General features: G+C 36.0%; 1 protein-coding gene across 29 annotated transcripts in view; it reads right to left on the bottom strand.

Moving 5' to 3' along the window:
- PLEKHA5 (pleckstrin homology domain containing A5) overlaps positions 1-19,749 on the bottom strand; it is a 173,957-nt gene that overhangs the window by 29,465 nt on the left and 124,743 nt on the right. For 16 of the 29 annotated variants that reach the window (XR_004756315.1, XR_004756318.1, XR_004756314.1 and 13 more), the window contains 5 exons: positions 16,109-16,576; positions 11,328-11,796; positions 9,634-9,717; positions 6,858-7,001; positions 6,120-6,173 (listed from right to left, as the gene is read on the bottom strand). Coding sequence is in view for 24 of the 29 variants with exons in the window: in XM_035347754.1 (XP_035203645.1) it covers positions 6,120-6,173; positions 6,858-7,001; positions 9,634-9,717; positions 11,328-11,796; positions 16,109-16,576 (1,219 nt within the window). In the remaining 5 variants the exon portion in view is untranslated. The remainder of the gene's footprint in view (positions 1-6,119; positions 6,174-6,857; positions 7,002-9,633; positions 9,718-11,327; positions 11,797-16,108; positions 16,577-19,749) is intronic. The other 13 variants (XM_035347831.1, XM_035347600.1, XM_035347680.1 and 10 more) reach the window with 5 other exon arrangements.

Here is a 19,749-nt window from a genome sequence, read left to right as displayed (position 1 = left end):
ACTGAAGAAAGGCTTAGACTTATGTTCATGTATCACAAAATGCCTTTATATACTGCACTGTTTCATATACTTAGGAACTTTGAAACATTAGTCTTCGCATTTATCCACCCTCATATATGGGCGTGCAACTACTTTGGGGCTTACATTTCTGAGCTGGTCAGACATCATTTAAATTAATTTGTATTTATTGCCACATGTGCAAATGGAAAAAACAGGTCCAGTGGTTACTACAGTAAAAACTGCTTACATTTAGGATTTCAGAAGAGTATGCAAAACATACTAGCACTGGATTTTTCATTTTAAAAATAGACCTTTCTAACACTAAGTGGAAAAATTAAGAAAACGTAGTTTTCATCTCCAAAACTGCAAAGTAATTTAAAAACACTATCCCCCTACTATTTTTGTTAGGCACTTTAGGACCTCTTTAACAGAAACTGCTTCAAGTATGGTTATGCAGGAAAGAAGAGTGTTGTATGTGTGTGTATGGATATTTATGATCTTTCACTCTGCTTTTATGTGTATAGACACACACCATAAATTTGCTTTGCTATGTTTAGTTTCTCAGATTGAAAATGCTACAGAAAGCCAGAGTTTTTGATGCCTTTCAGAATTTCTTGCCTCTATCTAATTATTTTAATTATTTACAAAAACAAACAAAAAAAACCACTTAAGTTGTACATCTGGAGAAATATTTTTTTCTTATTACAGGAAACATCTTTGTTGTCTCAGACACAGGACTTTTTGTTGTTGTTGTTGTTGTTTAAACATAGTATGATCAGGTGGTAAGTTAATTGTTCAAAAAGGACAATTATCTTAAGAAGGCAAGTTCATGATGCTCTGTTTGTGTAAGGCAGGAAAAAAAAAAAAAGCAAACAACTCCTTCCATTTGCTTCATCTTCTACAGCACTACATAAACAAAACTAGAATTGATACAAGAAGTTGTTCTCCTTTACATGAAAATTTTGTCCAGAAAGTGGGTGCATTTGGTGATACCAAAAGATACATCAATAGTAAGGTCCAAAGCCAAGCTATCGAACTACAGACAACTTAAATATTTGTAAAAATTAAAATTACTGGCTGAAATGTTTTATTAGCAGTATGCTGGTTTGCAAGGATTTTTATTAGGAAGATTTCAGGAACTTAAGCCTGTTCAACTTTTTTTTTTAAACAATATTTTTCCTTTGACTGATAACAGACAGTGCCAAAAAATAATTTCTATGGAACTGTTAAGATTTTTTTCATCCATATGAAAAAAAAAAAAAAATTAGAGCGTTTGCTCTAAAATTGTTCTGAAATAATGTCCTCCAGCCAGCTCCAGCTTCATCTTATATGACCTCCTCCAGTATTTTTTACTACCACTGGCGCTTATCCACGCTTATTTAACACTGTCTGAAGACACCAGTTACTTCCAGAAAAGTTCTGGTTCCTTAAGAACAACGATCAAAAAGCAGATTGATAAAGTAAAGCCAAAGTATCTTCATAGCAGTCAAAAATAGCCAACTTTTTTCCCCTTTAGGAAATCAATGCTTCCAAAAAAAAAGTCTGACTTTTTTTTTGAGACATTTGTGAGAGAGTATGTATCTATCACAAATCAGTTTACTAAAGCTAGCACACACAAGGCGATGTGCACTGAAGAACTAACTGTGCAAAATGCAGTGCGGATGGATACAGTGGCAATGCTCTCAGGTAAAGAGAATACCTCTTTTCTGCTCTTAAAGCACTACCACGAGGCTACTCTCAAACAGAAGCAGGATACTATTCACATTGAATAAACTTCTACATAGGTCAAGGAAAAATGCTTGTTTATAACAGAAATCAGTCAATTTTCTCTCACTTAAAAAAAATCTATTTTGTTTCTCAAACCTCTGTACAATAAAAGGGGACCTCTTAAATAAATTTGTTGTCTCTCCAATTATAGATGTCACAAAAATCTCTGCAGATTGGAATTAAGATTTTCTTTACGCATAAACAAACCGAAGCGTAAGCTGCCTGATGCCACACAGCAATGAAACCAAATAAATATAATCCAGCAGTCCTAGTTTTCTCTCTGAGTCATGCTAGTAAATAACTGTTTCTCCCCAGACACTATCTTTGCTTTTCTCTTTACTGATGTAGGATATAAAAGCGTTTCCCAGTTGGAAATGCTGAAAAACACCTCCTTGACATGTGATATACCTGAACAGCTCCATTACTGATGAGATAGCATCTGACTGGGTACTTTGTGTTTTAAACTGTAAACCCAAGCTATTGACAACTTTTTTTCTTCCTGCCTCTCCCTAAACTCTCTACTGCACCTGATAACACCCTGGGACAGATGACATTTCAGTCTGTACTGTTCTGGTGGCATCCATCGGCTGAAACAGCATGTCCGTACCGGGACAGCTGACCTCACGAGAGAACACTGTATGCTATAGGTGACATTAGACTGCGCTCAGCTTGGCAGTTTTATCTGTTTCTTCTCAAGCTTCCCGAAGGTTAAAGTAGCTGTAACAGGACCAGCCCAAGCTTTTCTCCTGCCTTGCCTGTGCTCTTTACTCCTCTGTCCAAAACAAAGAAAGAAAAACCTGTTTTCCTCCCTGCCTTCTTTTCCAGCAATGCTGCCTCTGTGCAGTCTTTTTTTTTTCACCCAGCAAAAGCCCCAGTCCTTGGGCCTGTCTTGTTCCTCTAGAAAGGAAAAAAGAAAAAAAAAAAGCAGCAGCAGAAAGAACAAGAGTAGTGGCAGGGTCACCTCACTACCCGTTCCAGGTAACTTGAAAAACACAAGAGTAGTAGTAACACAAAGCGCTGCTAATACAGGACACAGCACTTGAGGCTGAAACAAGAAATCAGGTACAATACACGATATGTGGCAACCCTATCCAAACACCCGTTGCTCTGTTCTGTCCTCCTCTAATTTATGACCTTTTTCCAGAATCACTGTCATCATCCCAGAAAAAGGGCAGTGAAGAGGAGGAAACAGGAGCAAAACATCAAGACAGTAGGGATGCTGGCTATTGGACCTTCACTCCTTTATTTGACAACTTCTTGTTCAAGTTCTGTTTATTTTATTTTTTTTTACACACCACTTGGAAACTAAAAGAAACAAAAAAGTGAAGGTACCAGAAAAAGTGAAATGATTATACAAACAATTTAACACCTAAACAATACCCATAAATAGCCATTTCAACAAATACTAATAAATAAATAAATAAATAAATGTAGCAGTGCTTATTAATGAGACAAACCAGCCTGGGATAGGCTGAGATCACTACGACAACATGTACAGAGAATTTGAGATAGCCTGAGTTCATTAGAAGATGATTTTTCAGCCAAATAAAAGTTTTATTATTAATAAAAAATTCAAAAGTTTGCTCAAAGACCAGTTTTTGCTGGAATTCTCTGTAGTGACAGAGATTCAAATGGGACCTCCTGCCATAGCTGTATTTACAAATGAGAAAAAACAGTATGTCAAGCAATTATCTGAAAAATACAATTCTACTTTCTATTACTGCTGTAAGTTGTTACTAATTACTGGGTAAAAATTCATTCAAAAAATACATTAAGGAGACTGCTGTCTTGGATTCAGCAATGCACAATAAGTGATCCCTTAAAATGTTATATGGCAGAAGACTGAGATTGTATTTATCCTCACAACATGTTCCATATTGTGTCACCATTGCCTGACCTCACTAGCAACATCCAATGAACTGCTTCCTAAAAGGCACATCAAACTCTCCAGCCTCTCTAAGAAGCTTAAGCCAGTGGAGTGGTTCAAAACCCCATTTGAAAAAAGGATGCTGAACAGTAATTCTTTTAGCTGTAAGACATCAAAGAAACCATATGGCTGAAGAGACTTATGCACATATATCCAATCTTCATCCCTATCCCTAAACTCCAACAACAACAACAAAAATTCTGAAAGAAAAATACATAAATGCTGAGAAGTGTAACACAAGAATTTCCAAGCATCTCAAAAGGAAACAGCTATTAAAAAAAAAGCAAAACTTATAAAATGCTATTGGACATTCTTGAGTCTTGATAAGAAAGCCACCTAACCCGTGGACAACAACTCACTGCAACAGTGTAGAAACCAACTTCTACACATGCACTTTTGCCTGTCTGAAAAGTCCTCTGTGCAAAAACTTGCTAATTATTGTGACGCACAGTGTTGCATTCTTTGTGAATAAAATGTGAGAGCTGAAGATAACAGGACTGGAATTCCACCAAATGCTCTGAAAAAGCATTTGGAAAAAAGGAGTTTTTGATACTATTTATTTGCAGAGATTAAATAGGAATCAAGTGGAAATACCTAGTTTAAATACATTGTGCATTTAAAATTCAGAGGGTGATTATGCAATTTGGTTATAGATGTGGATAATTAGGAGGAAAGGCCTCAGACTAAGAGAAATTTAGGTCTTTCCTTTGCAACATAAAGGAAAAATGATAAAGGACAAACTAGTGAAAAGATATAAGTGAGACACTACCCCTAGAAGCAGGGCTACTCAAAGTAAAAAGAATCTCAGGAGACTTATTTAATACAAGTTAATGTCAGTATTATACTAGAATAAGGGAAAGTAGAAAAACTGATGAGAAACTAGGATAAATATTTCAACCTGCTCTTCCATGATTTTATGATTAATGATTTTAGACTTGATAATGGTTTCTTACTGCAAGAAGTGCAGTAACTTCTTGCATCTTTTTTAGAGGCAATTATGACATGTTCATAAGATTTAGGTACTTCCCTAAATTAATTGAATTTATTAATTCAATTAATAAATTTATCACCTTATATTTAATCTGATGTAAGTTAAAAGGAAAACCTTTGCACCACTTTGCACATTATACAAAGGCCATTCTCCCCTCTTTATCCTGTATTACACTGACAAGCCTTGCTAATCAAGTAGCAGCATGGAACAGTTTCACATTTCACATGGAGTTGTTGTTCCTTGGCAATGAATTACATTTTTGAATATGGAATTATTCCCTTATTCGAAAACATCATTAACTGGAAATATTTTAGTTGTATGAAATATATCAGTCTAATCTAGCAATTAGGAAGGACAGTTTCCCCTTATTTTAGACCTCCTGCAGCCCATAAAAGGAGATAAAATCCTTAGAAACGCACAACTATCTAAGTGGATTGGTCACTATTTATGCCTTGTTTCCAAGACATCATTGGAAGATAAACTCACTGGCAAATATGCACTTGCACATACATGTGTGTTGAAATCCTACCACGGGAATACAGAGGACATAAAGCTAACTATTCTTAGAGCTTTTAAGTGCAATGCTGTGCATTATGCAATGCTGTTCTAAGTATTCTTAGAACTGCTAAGCGCAATTTCATTAGTAGAAAGAATACGAGAAAAAGTGCTTGAGATTTCCATATTTTTAACTAACAGACACATGTGCTTATATTTCCTTTAAGCTCTTATGATTGTCTATGTGTTATTGAAAATTCACCATTTAAAAACATCTCAAAGACAACTTGCAAACAACTCCCATTTGATCATGCAACAAAGACATAAAAAATGTGGTATCATAACTGTTCCCTTGGCAATAAAGTAAGTTGGCGAAGTCAGAATTATATCCTCAGACCAAAAGTTAGCAGAATTTATAAAGTAAGATCTTATATAAATCTTTAAGAAATAACTAAGTAAAAGGAGAAAAAGCCATTACCACACTGAGATTTATTTAAAAACTTTCTACATGTTTGACTTCCCTTTCATTTTATGTCCTGTGGAAACATTTAATTATTCTGAATTTAGAAATTAAAATAATCAGAAGCACTGATTTTCTGTAAACTGTATGTGTATTATATGAGCTTGGAAATCTAGTACCACTTTGGTTAACAGTGGTAAAATGCTGATTTTTTAATTACAGGAAGGATATGAAGAACAGAAAAATTAAGTGAAGAATGGCTACTGTACTTGGAAAAGTTTAGTTTGAATTTACTTTTTCCATCACGTGCCAAGTCTGTAATAAACTAAGATACTTTGTGCTACCTAAAATCATCATGTATTAAATATCCAGCTTCATAAAAAGCACTAAAAATCATTCTCCCCAAATATTTCCAGCTTGACAGGAGCAGGCAAAAAGCATTAAGAAATGTAAACACACAAGAAAACTGCAAATCCCACCTGATGATCCAAATATATGGCATTCCTTTGAAGGTGATGCGAAAGAATCTCACTCTAGCAGGCAGCAGTCAGAGGGAAAAAGGAAGGGAAGGGACAGAAGGTGCAGAATGCATGAAAAGTTTTAAAAGATGTAAACTAGACAGTGATCTGTTTTATGTAGAAATACCTTTTTTTTTTTTTTTAAATGATCTATTAACAAGTTTTGACCCCAAAAAAGAAGCAATGAAAGTTTGCCGTGAATCAGACTATGAACTAAATACTACATTAGATTTTGGTTTTATACATAAAATACAGTATGCTCACATGAAATGCCTACTTAACTACACAGACAACTATAAACCCTTTGATAAATCTCTTTTAAACATATCCTGTTTTTTGTACAGAATTCATTAAGATTATATCTGATACAAGGCAATATAAACAATGAAATTAATATCACAATCTTTCACTGCTATTTTTGTTTATAACAGCAATTGATTAAAAGCTCGAAACTTTAAACTAAACTACAATACATTGAAAATATTCCTATGTCATTTTAACTCAGCTAATATCAAAAAGCTATCAGCTAAAACCTCCAAGGGTTAATAGCAGAACATCCATACACAAAGAAACAACCACACTCTATTCTACACCCACGGTAGTCCGAGAGTTTTGCACTCAGAGTACAATGCAAATTGATTAATGAATAACTAACAGTTAGTGAGAATGGTACATGACACACATTGCTTTATAGCTGACCTTTGGGCTGCTGGCCTCAAGTTTTAGTTGCATGAGCTGTGCTAGTGTGTGTTCCCGGATACTACTCAGTTCAGCTTGCTGCCGTCTCAGCTTTATTAGCAGCAGCGTGAGCTCCTCTGGCTGAAGGAGTGCAGTGTGAGAAGCCAAAGAGTAGAAAAAAGGTTAATTGGTATCCTAAACAACACTTAACTAAAATAAGGGTTCTTAGAATCTTTCTCACAGAACCTTTTTATAGCAATACAACAAAAGATATACCATTTTTCTCAGATTGACCGCTTTCAAATATATAACAAAGGGTTAAGTTTTAACCACTCAAAGCAATTAACACTGCAAATGTCATAAAAATCAGAGCATTCTGAATAAAGGACAAGTTAAGTGGGGATTTTGCAGGAGAAAGTCTGTGTAGCCCTCAAACTTTTTCTGACATGCACATCAAATTGAAGATACTGACTTAAGTGAAGGGAGATTAATTCCAACCCTTAGGATATCATTAACTGTACACAGATAGCCATTTGAGCTTGGAGAAAGAATCAAAAAGTGCCCTCAGAAAATTTAGGTTTCTAAAATAGTTCTTCAAATATCTGCATCAAGATTAAGAGTAAAAACAAAACAAACAAACAAACAAAAAAACATAACTGAACTATGTCAGAAACAAACATCTTTAACAAAAATAAAACTGAACTAGCACAGTAAAAAAAAAAATTCAGTCCCTCTTTCCACATGTCTGAGGCATTAACTTTTATGACTAAGAGGTACAATACAGCCTTAGGAAGAGATAAAGAACAGTATTTTAAACCCAAGATTACATGAATAGAGTTACACACTTTTTTTTTTTTTTTTTTTTTTCCCCTAGGTAATTCTACAAAGCTTTGGTCAATTTGGAAAAATCTAACTGAACCATTCCTGGGAACCACTTCTATTTGCAACACTTCAAAGAAAATGAAACATTATTAATATCACAAGTATTTTTGTTATGTTCCTGTTTGCTTCTGTTTCTTACACTTCTTCAGAACTAAATCTTATAATAGGTGAAATATTAATCCAACATTTTACTTTACTTACATGTTCCGTGAGCTTTAAAAAAACAAAACAAAAAAACAAGAAACAAAAAACAGCTGCTTATTCTCTGCCATAGTCACGGAATTTCCCCAAAGCAGAGAATAAAATGGCTCCAGAGAACAAGGTGTTAAATTACAGAAAACCAAATGCCAGTTTTTTTTAGAATAAAGAAAAATGTCTTAGAATAAGCATGGCACTGTTGCGAGCTTGTACCTAAGTAGCCCACAAGAGGGAGCAAGGGATTTCCACATAGCTTCAGTTGTCAAAACCATTTGCTTTGAAAGAAAACAACACCAAAGCCAAATTGTCCAGTGGCCAGTTTTGCTGTTATATTACCCTTTCAATACCTGGATTTCAAATATTTGATTTCAGAAACAATGCATAAAAATCTAGACTGCTATACAAGATAATCTCAATTATCTCCAAAAATAAGTGACAATGCTTTCAGTCTGAAAATTAACATTTTTTTTCAAAGCCCAAGAAAACTTATATTTGGAAACAAGAGAACTGGAAGTAGCGACTTTGAACAAAAGGAAAAACATTGTATTTTTTTCAAGATCAAAACTTTTCTTCATATGGCCAAATCCCAGTTTTAGCACATTAAGAATCAACTAGTTGATGGTACTTAAATACGTTTGCAAGCTTTTTTTTTTTCCTGAGGAGTCCTACTCTTCCCTAGACATTCACAGTATTGCAAACAATTTTGACATTTCTGTGAGTGCTGTAGGTTTGATATAAGTCTTGGGACTCTTGCAACAAACATAAGACTTTTGTTTAAAGAGCTACCTGCAAATTGTCCTCCTTCTGGCCCCTGTAATGCTTGTGCACTTCTGGTTTCTACAGGCAGAAGCTTGGACCTCCTTGCCCCCTACACCCTGCTCATCACCCCAACTCCAGTAGCACAGCCCAGGAGAGCTGATGGGACCATGAACCCAAAGAAATGTCTGCGAAAAATAAGGCAGAGATAAGGCACCAGCTGCCAAAGGCTATCCCGTACGTTGCTAAAGATGCCAGAGATTGATGCTGGGAAGTGCAAGAAACAGGGGGGTTTAAGCTGTGGAAGGATTAACTGGGGAGCTGTTGCCCACAGTATGATTCACAGTCTGTAGTCTCTATTCATAACTGCCTCAAAGATTAAAGAAAAGAGATAAACACAGTTAAAGAAATCAAATAAATTTAGCACAGTTTCTTTGCTTTTAGCCAAGAGTCTTGTTTCAGTTAGGGAGATGGACTGTATTCACCAACATTATTTTGATTAAATACCTTCAATGAGAGTTCCAAGTCTATGACAGAAAAATTGGAGATATTCGAAAGAGCTTAATTTTACCAAGTGCAGTTTTAGTATCCTTAAGATCTCCTCAAAACAGTAAATTTTGTTTCTAGAATTTTCTTAGTAAGTATTGGAGAAGTAAGTATTATGCGATACATCACTGAAATTCCTGGGAGAGGGTGGAATAGCTCAAAGATGATTAAAGAAATCCTTATTTCTGAAAGAAAATCTGGACTTAGTGACTACAGAATATTCTCAGAATTCAACATAAACACAGATAAGTTCTGTACTTGCTTAAAAAAATCCTCACCAATTAAAATAAAGGTTTCATTTAATGTGAACTCTGAATAGACTAAGATTTCAATGTTGCCTCTTTATACTTAAATAATTATTCTTTAACTAAATAAAGAAGATAAAAATGATGTACCAAATAAAAATACAACTCACTGTTTTGCCTTGGAGGCTCTGAGGAGTAACAGGCTGTAAACTCAGACCTGCTGGCATTGACCTTCTGTCAGGCACAAAGACATGCTGTACAAAAACAAAATTGCACAGTATCATCCATAGTTATCTAGAGACTGGCAACTATTAAATGTGGAAAAAAAAAATTAAGCCAACTTCATGCTCGTGACTTCATGCTCTCTTCTGACCTACCATCTACGACACTTCAGTAGCTACCTCTACATTGTAGAAATACCTGATTTCATTGTTCATATATTGTTAACAGCTATCTCATAGTTGTTGCCCTACTGATAGCCCACGTAAACAACAGCAATTTTAGTTTTTTTATCATTGAAAACTGTTTAAAAACTTAAGATATTTACATAGGTGAGGTGGTTTAAAGTTTATTCTACTGATTTTGAACAGCCTCCTAATCACCTACCTCTTAAAAACAAGTTTGTGTTTTTAAGTTAATGGGAAAGGCTAGTTATGTAACTAAAAAAATACAAACAACTAAAGGGCATGAAAAAATCAAGGAAAAACAAGTCTTGTATAAAAGATGCTAAATATTAAATGAAATACTAATAGAAGCATTACAGATGGTAAAAAAATATCAGAAAGCAAAACATGGCTGAAATGACAAATAAGCACATACTCTGCATGACTGATCATAGTAATATTTCTCAGATTTGTGAGAATTGATTGCTAAATTTCCAGTGCAGTTGAGACTTAAAGGATGCCAAAACAAAAAGACTCCTCTGTTTATATGGAACTATTTTTTATTTTTTTTTTCCAGAAAGAAGACTTAATAAATAACTGTAAGATGTTTAAACTGCTTTAAAATTAAGTTAAAGATTTATTGCCTGCATCAGGAGACTCTCCAAACTATAAGGACACCTGAGCTAAAGATTTGGGAAAAAACTTCAGGAGCATTTTAAACAGTCAGCTCTAGGAAACCAAATTCTAATTTTATATTCAAATTAAAAACAATTCTTTTGTAATGAACTCCAGTCTCTTTAAAAACATGCATAACACAAGCATGACAGATATAGCAGAACCACAGACATCAGCACTCAGGTTTACAATTTTTGGTCTCTCTTCTTTTAGTCTCTCTTCCACTGATGAAGACTAGACAAGTTATGCTAGTCAGGGGCTAAGGTTTTATGCAAATAGTCTGATCTTCTTTAGTGATTTCCCTAAGAACTCCAAGGCATCAAAAGAATCTCTTACTCTCAGTTTTCCATTGGAACCCAAGGCAGCCAAAGTTGTGGCTGAAGAAGAGACTAGTAATATACGGAAAGAAATATGGGACTTTCAGTCCTCTTGGAGTTCCAATTAGAGAAGCTAAAAGGAAGAAAGATGTCTGCACATACAAAAAAAATGTATTATATTCAGAACAAACTATTCTGAATAATTCACCTACTGTCTCCTTTTCTTCCTTTTAGAGAAGTCTAATATCACAGACAGTAATATTAGGACATGCCTTGCCCAGTGTATTGAAAAAAAATTATTATTATTATTTTATAACCATTAGATTTTTAAGTGCTTTTTAAAATCAAACCTTTCTCCATGAAAACAGCAATGCAATTTAATCTTCATTGCAATCAAATATGACAGTTCAGCATGAGCTCTAGAGTAACCGTACACTTTCTAATAGAAATCCTTGTAAATATGTTTAACTATTAAAATAAGTATTTTACCTTAGTATGATGCACCCTATGTCTTCGATCAATAGTGACATCTCCTCTTTGCACAGGTGAAGACACTTCTGATCTGTAGGTGCGCTGTGGGGAATATCCTTGGAAACCAGCTATTGAACCATGAGAAGGTGAGGTGGGAATTGAATGCATTGTCTGATCAGAAATATTAATCATAGTTTTTGGGCTACTTAAAGTACTGTGTCTAGTAAGAGTTGTTTGCTTATTGTAAAACTGGCGTTGCTGCCACTCATAGAGTTGCCACATCGTGTCGTCACGCATCGACCTTCGTTTTTCCTCGGCTGTTACTGCTCCCATGGTTCTGTCGTAAGTTGAAGGTGTTACACTACAGATGCTTTCTGGCCTTGCTTTGCTGTTTCGTGGCAGTGTTCTGTAGCCTTCTGGGTACCGGGGTAAAACTTGAGGTCGATGGCTTGGCATATTCCTTGGTAACGTCTGGTAGGAGATTATTCTGAAACATAAATTTTCTTTTTATTAGTGGATAGCATTAATATTATGGCAATATCACATTATTCAATATAGATTAGGTTTATCTAGCTATTACCTTCTTTGAGTACTGCAAGTGTCATTTTAAAAACATGCAAAAAATCAATATGATTAAAGAATCACCTATCTTGATTGAATGCACTGTAGCAGCTGAAACTGGATCCTATCTCTGATGAAACACTTAACTACTTAATTCAAATTTCATCTTTTTACCAGTTTAATAGTCTAGTGATGACAATTATAGATCAAATCAGTTATATATGCTAGATAGGTCCAAATTTTTTTATGCTTATAATTTCTGTACTGTTCCAAATATAAGCCCCTCTTAAATGTTCACTTTTTCAAAAGTGAGAAAGTTTCCTGTTGCTTATCTAAGAAAGTCTAAAGCAGTTACTATGGATATTAAATATGCCTTTTTAACAGCACAGTAAGAGAAAATAGCAGTAATTGTCAGAGGACAGAATTGAGGTCATAAACACAAATAAGGATTCATCCAATCCCTATCTAAAATTCTGAGAAGTCCACCTTAAAGCCAGTTTCTGCTGATCGCATCTATGACAGATACTTGCCCAAAAACAATTAAATGATCTCAGATTGGACACGATGCAGCCATCAGAGGGCAGCAGCTTCCAGCTACACCCTGGCAAGCCTACTTCAAACTGGATCCCCGGAACCACAAAGTAACAGGATCTGAAGTCAGTTCTGCGTGACTTGTGCGCCACAAACACATTAAAGAAATGACATAGGGCAAAAGGCAAGATATAACATTATGTATGTTTGGTACTTATGAAATAACTTAAGGAAATCGATGATGGTAAAAAACACTTTTCATTGAAAATAGCAAAACTGAATATTTATAATCACCTGTATCATTTTGTTGATGAAAACTGATACAAAAAGCTTTACATACAAGGTCTGCTACGGTTTCTGCAGCTTTCCAAGAATTACTGAAGTATTATCTCCATTCTGTAGGTTGGACAGCTTTCTATTATCACAGAAAATTTACAAAAAGGGAAAATGGATTCTCAATCCAGCTCTTTTGTTGCAAAACCTGCCTAAATGCCTCTAAATTTCTTCACGCAATGTATTATTAATGATAAGGGCTTTTCTCCATCTCCATACTAGAAAAAAGCAACCAAGACACTTCTAAGTTCAATATCAAACTTTCAAAATACAATTTTAGCTGTTCACAAACAGGTGTGGCAGTCTGATATTTTCATGCAGATGGCCAGCAAGCTAGATATGTTTCAGTCAGTGTAGCTCCTCTTCTATTTTATTAAGGGCACTGTAATCCTGCTGGATTCTTTAAATATCCCAGACAACTTGAAGAAAAGCTGCCTGAAGTTCTTAATACACAAAGACTGAAATTTCAAGTCTGGATGCAATTAATTACGTGTATTCTGGAACATTTAGGAAGGCAACATATCAATCATTTATGGTCAAATGAAAAAAAAACAACTGTAAGAACTCCAACCACCTCAATATTAAACCTTGGTTTACATTGTTTGATAAAAAAAAAACAAAAACAAACAAACAAAAAAAAACACACACAAAAAACAATTGCTTCACCAATGTCCTGTAGATACTTGCAGAAATATCCTTCCAGTCAAATCCAAAACTGGAGAGTATTGCAGCTTGCAACTGCCTGGCATGCAAAATTACTACCACAGTCAATCAGGCAGTCATGCAGACCATGAGGTTGCAAAATATTTCTGCAAACACCATCATAAATAGCTCACTACATGTGTTCCCATATATATATATATATATATATATATATATATATATATATATATATATAAAAGGCTACCACATGAGTGCATAGACTCTTTAAAAACTCTTTCAGAAGTTGCAATATTCATTCTGGTGTGCAAGCTGGACAATTTGGGAAAGGGACTGCTGCTATGGCCCTGGTTGCTTAGTATTCAAGATTATGAATACCTTCATCCTAAAAAATGCAAATACTAACTGCCACAGAGTACTCAACATCCACATATAAATCACAAAAAGGGTGACCGAGTGAAGATGAAAACATGGTGCCGTACAGCAGGCATTTACTACTTAGGATGAGGCTTACATGGGCAAGATAAAGAGATGGAGGTTACACCGTGGATTAGCAACAACAAAACAACAGACGTGATACCATGCAACCCTTCCTCTGTATTTTTCACTTTTCAGAAAGACCACTCATTTTTCACCAAAGGTGTTTTTTTGGTGGAGGAAAACTAACTCTATCCTAGCTGAAACCAGGATATTTACTTATGACTGGCTTGTGCAAAATTCATTCAATAAAATGTTACTAAGTAGAATGGTTTTGTCTTTAATAAAACATACAGGGTTTGTCCTCCTTAAAGCATCATTGCTCTTTCAAACCTATGTTTAGATCCATGGAAGTGGCAGATAACTTCAAGAATTAAAACGTTACCATCATTCCCATTAATTTCTGAAGCAATCGAACTACCAGGTAGACAGCCTATTCTTCTGAAAAATTAGTTTTACAGTGAACCCTCTTCATTCCAGACTGAGGATAGCTATCCGCTCTTATTTTATACATAATTATTTAATTGAACCTCTTCTTGCTAACACTTCAGTACTATTAAAGTCCTAATTTTTATTTTTCCACAGAGATTCAGCTTGGTCCTTCATGATTTCTCTGAACGTGGAGATGTAGTAGAAAGCATTTTTGTTACAAGTCAGCAACTTCACCCCATAAAGTGAAGACTACTTTTCTCAAAAAACAAAGTAATGAGTTTAACAGGTCTTACCACAGCCTAACTATTTCCCCACCCCAAACTTTAATATAAACTGGGGCTTTTTTCTACTCTCAGTCACCAACTTCAGTTCTACTTAAATTTCTGTCTCCAGACAGAATCTGACAAAAACAAAACCAAAAAAAGCCACACATTTTGAACACACCACTAAGCATCCCGGTAATTATTCAAGGCCACTTCCACACAAAAGTAAAAAAGACAGCACAAGGTTGATTCTTTCTCTATTCTATGAAGAATAAAAAATTGCTAATTAGTAGCATATTGTTAACAGTACTTCCCAGTACAATGAAATCACTTTTAGGGTTTTATGCTTGCTCACAACTGAAAAACGGCACAGCTACTCAAATCTCTACGGTTCAGATGCAAGTTTTAAAGTCCAATTTAAAAAAAATCTAATTGCATCATAGAACTTTCTCAGTTCTAATTATACAAGCATGCATAAGAAATAAATGTCAGGTTGTGCAAGTCACTCTCTGTATTGCAAATTTCAAACCTGATCAAGCTACTTGAGCACTTCATGAAACAACACATTAACAATTCCTAACTATATTTAATGAAGGAGTAAATGCAATGAGGAAAGTTTGAACCAATTTTGGCAAGGCTAGGTCAAACTAATGTAAAACTTTTGCTGTCTTGCAAAAACTGAAAAAAAAAACAAAAACCAGCCCCCATATTTTGACATTTGAGGAAAACAGATTTTCTGAACTTGGTTCTATTTTAAGCTCTGGTTTCCAGCTCTTTGAAATATCTTCTGTGATACCATCCCCATTATTTCTAATCTTTTGTAGCATTATTATTTTTTTATACTTTATTTCTAGAGCTGCTTGTTTGTAAGTGAGCCACAAAGCAGCGTCCCTATACTTCTGTCAGAGGGAAATTGCTATCAGCACAAAATTCAATATCGTCAGTCACTCACACGTAATTTTAAATGTTCAAGAATAAGCATTGGAACTCAATATTAAAACTGGAAGATATTTAATTTCACAAGAAACAAATTGCTAGGCATCAAGTTAGACTTCTATGACTTACTCCTACATAAAGCTTCTGCCTCTCTCTGATTAAAACTTGCTGAAAGTTTAAAAAATGCATGAAATTTATTTAAGACTTTCAGATAAACATTAGTACAAAAATTTGTAAATAAAAACACTGTAGACAGGGCACTTTCAAGAACAGACTTTAAGAAGGATTTTTATTATTATTATTATTATTATTTTTTTTTTACAAATTCTCTCTGCTAGGACAAAGATACTTCTAACACCCCAAAGGGGTATCTGGCCATTTATATTTATTATTAAAAGTTTAATAGTTTATTATTAATAGTTTAACTTAATAATAATTCAATGTTAATAAAAGACAAACAAATCTGTTCAGTAGGCACCCAGGTCCTTCTTACAGAGAACAATAAATTATTTGTTTACATAATAGGGACTGAAATATAACTAGCCAGTTTAAATATTATTTGGTAGGAAGTCTAGTTTAAAAAAACCACAAACACACAGCACTTACCCTCTCGCTTCTTCCTCTTGCCCTTTTCCTCTTTGTATTTTAATCCACTGTTCCAACTGCAGCATTGAATTAGTTCTCTGCATAACTCGTTCAGACTCCATGTGTGACTGAGTTGCATTGTGCTGACCTCCATCTCCAGCATCTGCCAGGACAACACCAATGGCTTTATTCTCAGACCCGTTTAAATGAACTGGTCTAAAGTGTCCAGCCTGAACTGTGCTTAAGGGTAGAGTCCTGTATTCTGATCCCAAAGGATTTAGCTTTACACTGTTAATTTTTGTTAATGGTTTATCTTGCCCAACTTTCTGAAATCCATATTTTTCAGCTTCCAAAGCTTTCTTCTCTTCATTTTTGTTTGCTTCTTTGTTTTTCTGGTTATTCTGTGCCTCTGGCTTTATTAGCACCCGATGGTTTGAAACATTATTGGCCTCTCGAGGTGGTGTATTTTCAGTGGTTAACTTCTCAACTCTGCAAAGGAGAATATATGACATGCTATAATATCAACAAAACATTCATTAAAAAAAATAAAAATAAGTGAATCCCTTTCCTGTATACCAGGGTTTTTTCTGGTGGTCACTATCCAGATATTTTAAACTAATATCTTGTCTTTGAGAGAAAAGTCCAGGACATATTTTCCCAATCATCAATGGTAACTTCCTTTCCCACAACCCCCAGCTTCTCTTTCTTTGCTGTTTTAAAAACATTTGTAACATTTTTTTTTTTTTTTTTAAAGCCAGCTTTATATTAATACCCCTTAACAAAACAAGCACTAAACAAGAGGAAATAAAGGAAGAGTCTGAAAAGTAGATGTTCAATTCCCAGAGGGCTGGACATTTAAACAGTAAAAATACTCAGTAGTTATTCAAGAGCAAAAGCTTCCAGATGTCAACAGCCTTAAATTCAGACTATTTTTAAGTCTATCTTTAAAAATGGTAGCAGATTACGCTGTTGACTAGCTTGTGATTCACAATACCACTGAATTTAACATATAACAAGACCCTTTAAAGAAAACAAACAACTTTTCATGGTCATTTGCATCAATTAGGTTTCTCTGGTATGCTATCACTTTGGCTCTCATACATTTTAAGGAAAATAACTGTGGCTTCCCTAATTTTAGGGGAGAAGACAGCTGCTGACTAAGGGAACTGCACCACAAAAAAAATGGTATTTTTAAACAGCTACTGCTTTACAGTACTTACACAAGTAGTCAATGCATATAATTCTATTAACTGCCTTAGTTTCAAAATGTCAAAAAACTGCACCCTTTTCAGCACAAGGATATGATCTTAACATCCAGCTCTGATAGTGACATTTAAAAAAAAAAAAAAAAAAAAGCTGAAACATATCGATCAACATTTTTGGGTATGGGATGAAGAAAAAAATGTTTTAAATGTGTATCTCTTTATAAAATGAAACTAAGAACAAAGCTATTTTAAGATGATGTCAAACTAATCTTTCAGATTGCATGTTTTGGCAACATTATTCATCTTTACAGTTTTGTCCAGTTCAAGTGCCTAATCCATTTGCAGAGAGGCCATCACATATATGTAATTGACCAATAGCAAATGAATGACCACTCCTCTGAGAAGTGCTCTAGTTCCAGGTAAGTACAATCGTAACAGTAAGCATTTTTGCTTACCCAGTCTTGAACATAAGTCCAAAACGTGTAACAAGTCTACATGGCTTAAAAAACGTGTTGGGAAAGTGAACTGCCTGTGGTGGGTTTATGTGGCAAGGTTTTGGTAGCAGGGGGCCATAGGGGTGGCTTCTGTGAGAAGGATCTAGAAGCTGCTCCATGTTAGGTAAGGGCCCCACTGCTGACCAGAGCTGAGCCAATAAGTGATGTTGTTTTGCGCCTCTGTGAGAGCAGATTTAAGACAGGAAAAAAAAATGCTGCGCCACACAGCAGCTGGGAGAGTGAGAGGAGTGAGGAACAGCCTTGCAGGCGCCAAGGTCAGTGAAGAAGGAGGGGGAGAGGTGCTCCAGGCGCCGGAGCAGAAATCCCCTGCAGCCTGTGGTGAGGACCATGGTGAAGCAGGCTGTCCCCCTGCAACCCATGGAGTACCACGGTGGAGCAGGATTCCACAGTGCAGCCCGTGGAGAAGACCACGGTGGAGCAGGTGGACCTGCACCAACGGAGACTGCAGCCTGTGGAAGACCCCTGCTGGAGCAGATTCCGGGCCGGACCTGTAGGTCGTGGAGAGGAGACCACGCAGGAGCAGGTGACCTGGCAGGAGCTGCTGCCCGTGGGGGACCCAGGTTGGAGGAGTTTGCTCCTACGGATGTACCCTGCGGTACGGACCCATATCGGAACAGTTCTTAAAGAGCTGCTGCCTGTGGGAAGCCCATGCCAGATCAGTTCGGCAAGGACTGTATCCCGTGGGAGGGACCCCACAGCACAGGGGACGAGAGTGACCGAGGAGCGGTGGAGAAGCAGCGCTATAGACTGACCATAACCCCCACTCCCCCATTCCCCTGCGCCACTCGGGGGAAGGAGGTGGAAGAGGGTGGATGGGGGGAGGTGCTTTTGGTTTCTTTCCTTTGTTCTCACTTCTCTAGCTTGTTAGTAATATGCAATAAATCTTACTATCTCCCTATGCTGAGTCTGTTTTGCCTATCACAATAATTACTGCGCGACCTCCCTGTCCTTATCTCAACCCCTGAGCCCTTTTCACCATATTTTCTCCCTGTTCCTCTTTGAGGAGGGGGAGCAAGAAAGTGGTTGTGGTGGAGCTCGGCCGCCCACCCTAGTAAAACCACCACACTGCCAACAAGCCAACTACTTGAGACAGAACCCTAGTAAATGTATAAAGGACTTAAGACTGTAAGGTCCTTATGTTATCTGCTGTTTACGAAGTTGGATGCTTAATTTTAGATGCATCTCCCATTATCAGAGTACTCTTGTTATCAATTCTCAGTGATATGAAGGGAATCAAGAACTCATTTTGATAACTACGCCATTTCAAACGAACAGCAGGACACCAATGTCTGCTGCATATGGTGCATGAGTTAGTATGAAATGCACATATACTTTGTGTGCATTTCATGCTGTGATACTTCATATGTGCATATGAGATGTGATTTCTTGTGCATTTCTGACACAGCTGTGATGATCCCAATGCCTCCTGGATACTTCACTATAGTATGAAAGTCCTATAAAATTAGTTCTATTAATGTAAGCAGCTCAAAACAGTCTTTTCCCTTTATTTTCTTCCAGTGATTATTCCTGAGCTGCTGACACAAAAGTGTGTACACATCAAGTGTATTGCAAATAAAAATATTCATGTCAATGATCTAAAACATATCTCTGGCTACTTGTATAGACGCATCTGACGATTTTTCATAGCAGAAAGGGGAGGCTAAATTTTAGCCAACAATAGCTTTTAGAGGAAAAAAAACCCTTATGTAGATATATACCCAAACCATATTTTCTACAGTTTCCAAGTATCACCAAAGAAATACTAAGCTAATCTCCTGCTGTGCTTTAAAAGTGATTAGTTCCTTTTTTTTTTTTCCAAAAAACTTTCAAGTATTGCCAAGACCCAAACATTTCTGACAAGGTTCCTCCTTAAGGATACATGAAGAACAGGATCACCTCCTCACTCCACCTCAAAACTGTACTATCTAGTGATTTCAGATAA

This window comes from Oxyura jamaicensis, chromosome 1 (assembly GCF_011077185.1).
Source record: "Oxyura jamaicensis isolate SHBP4307 breed ruddy duck chromosome 1, BPBGC_Ojam_1.0, whole genome shotgun sequence".
Lineage (NCBI taxonomy): Eukaryota > Metazoa > Chordata > Aves > Anseriformes > Anatidae > Oxyura > Oxyura jamaicensis.
The sequence above is the reverse complement of the archived record's forward strand: the minus strand, read 5'-3'. Positions and strand labels throughout refer to the sequence as shown.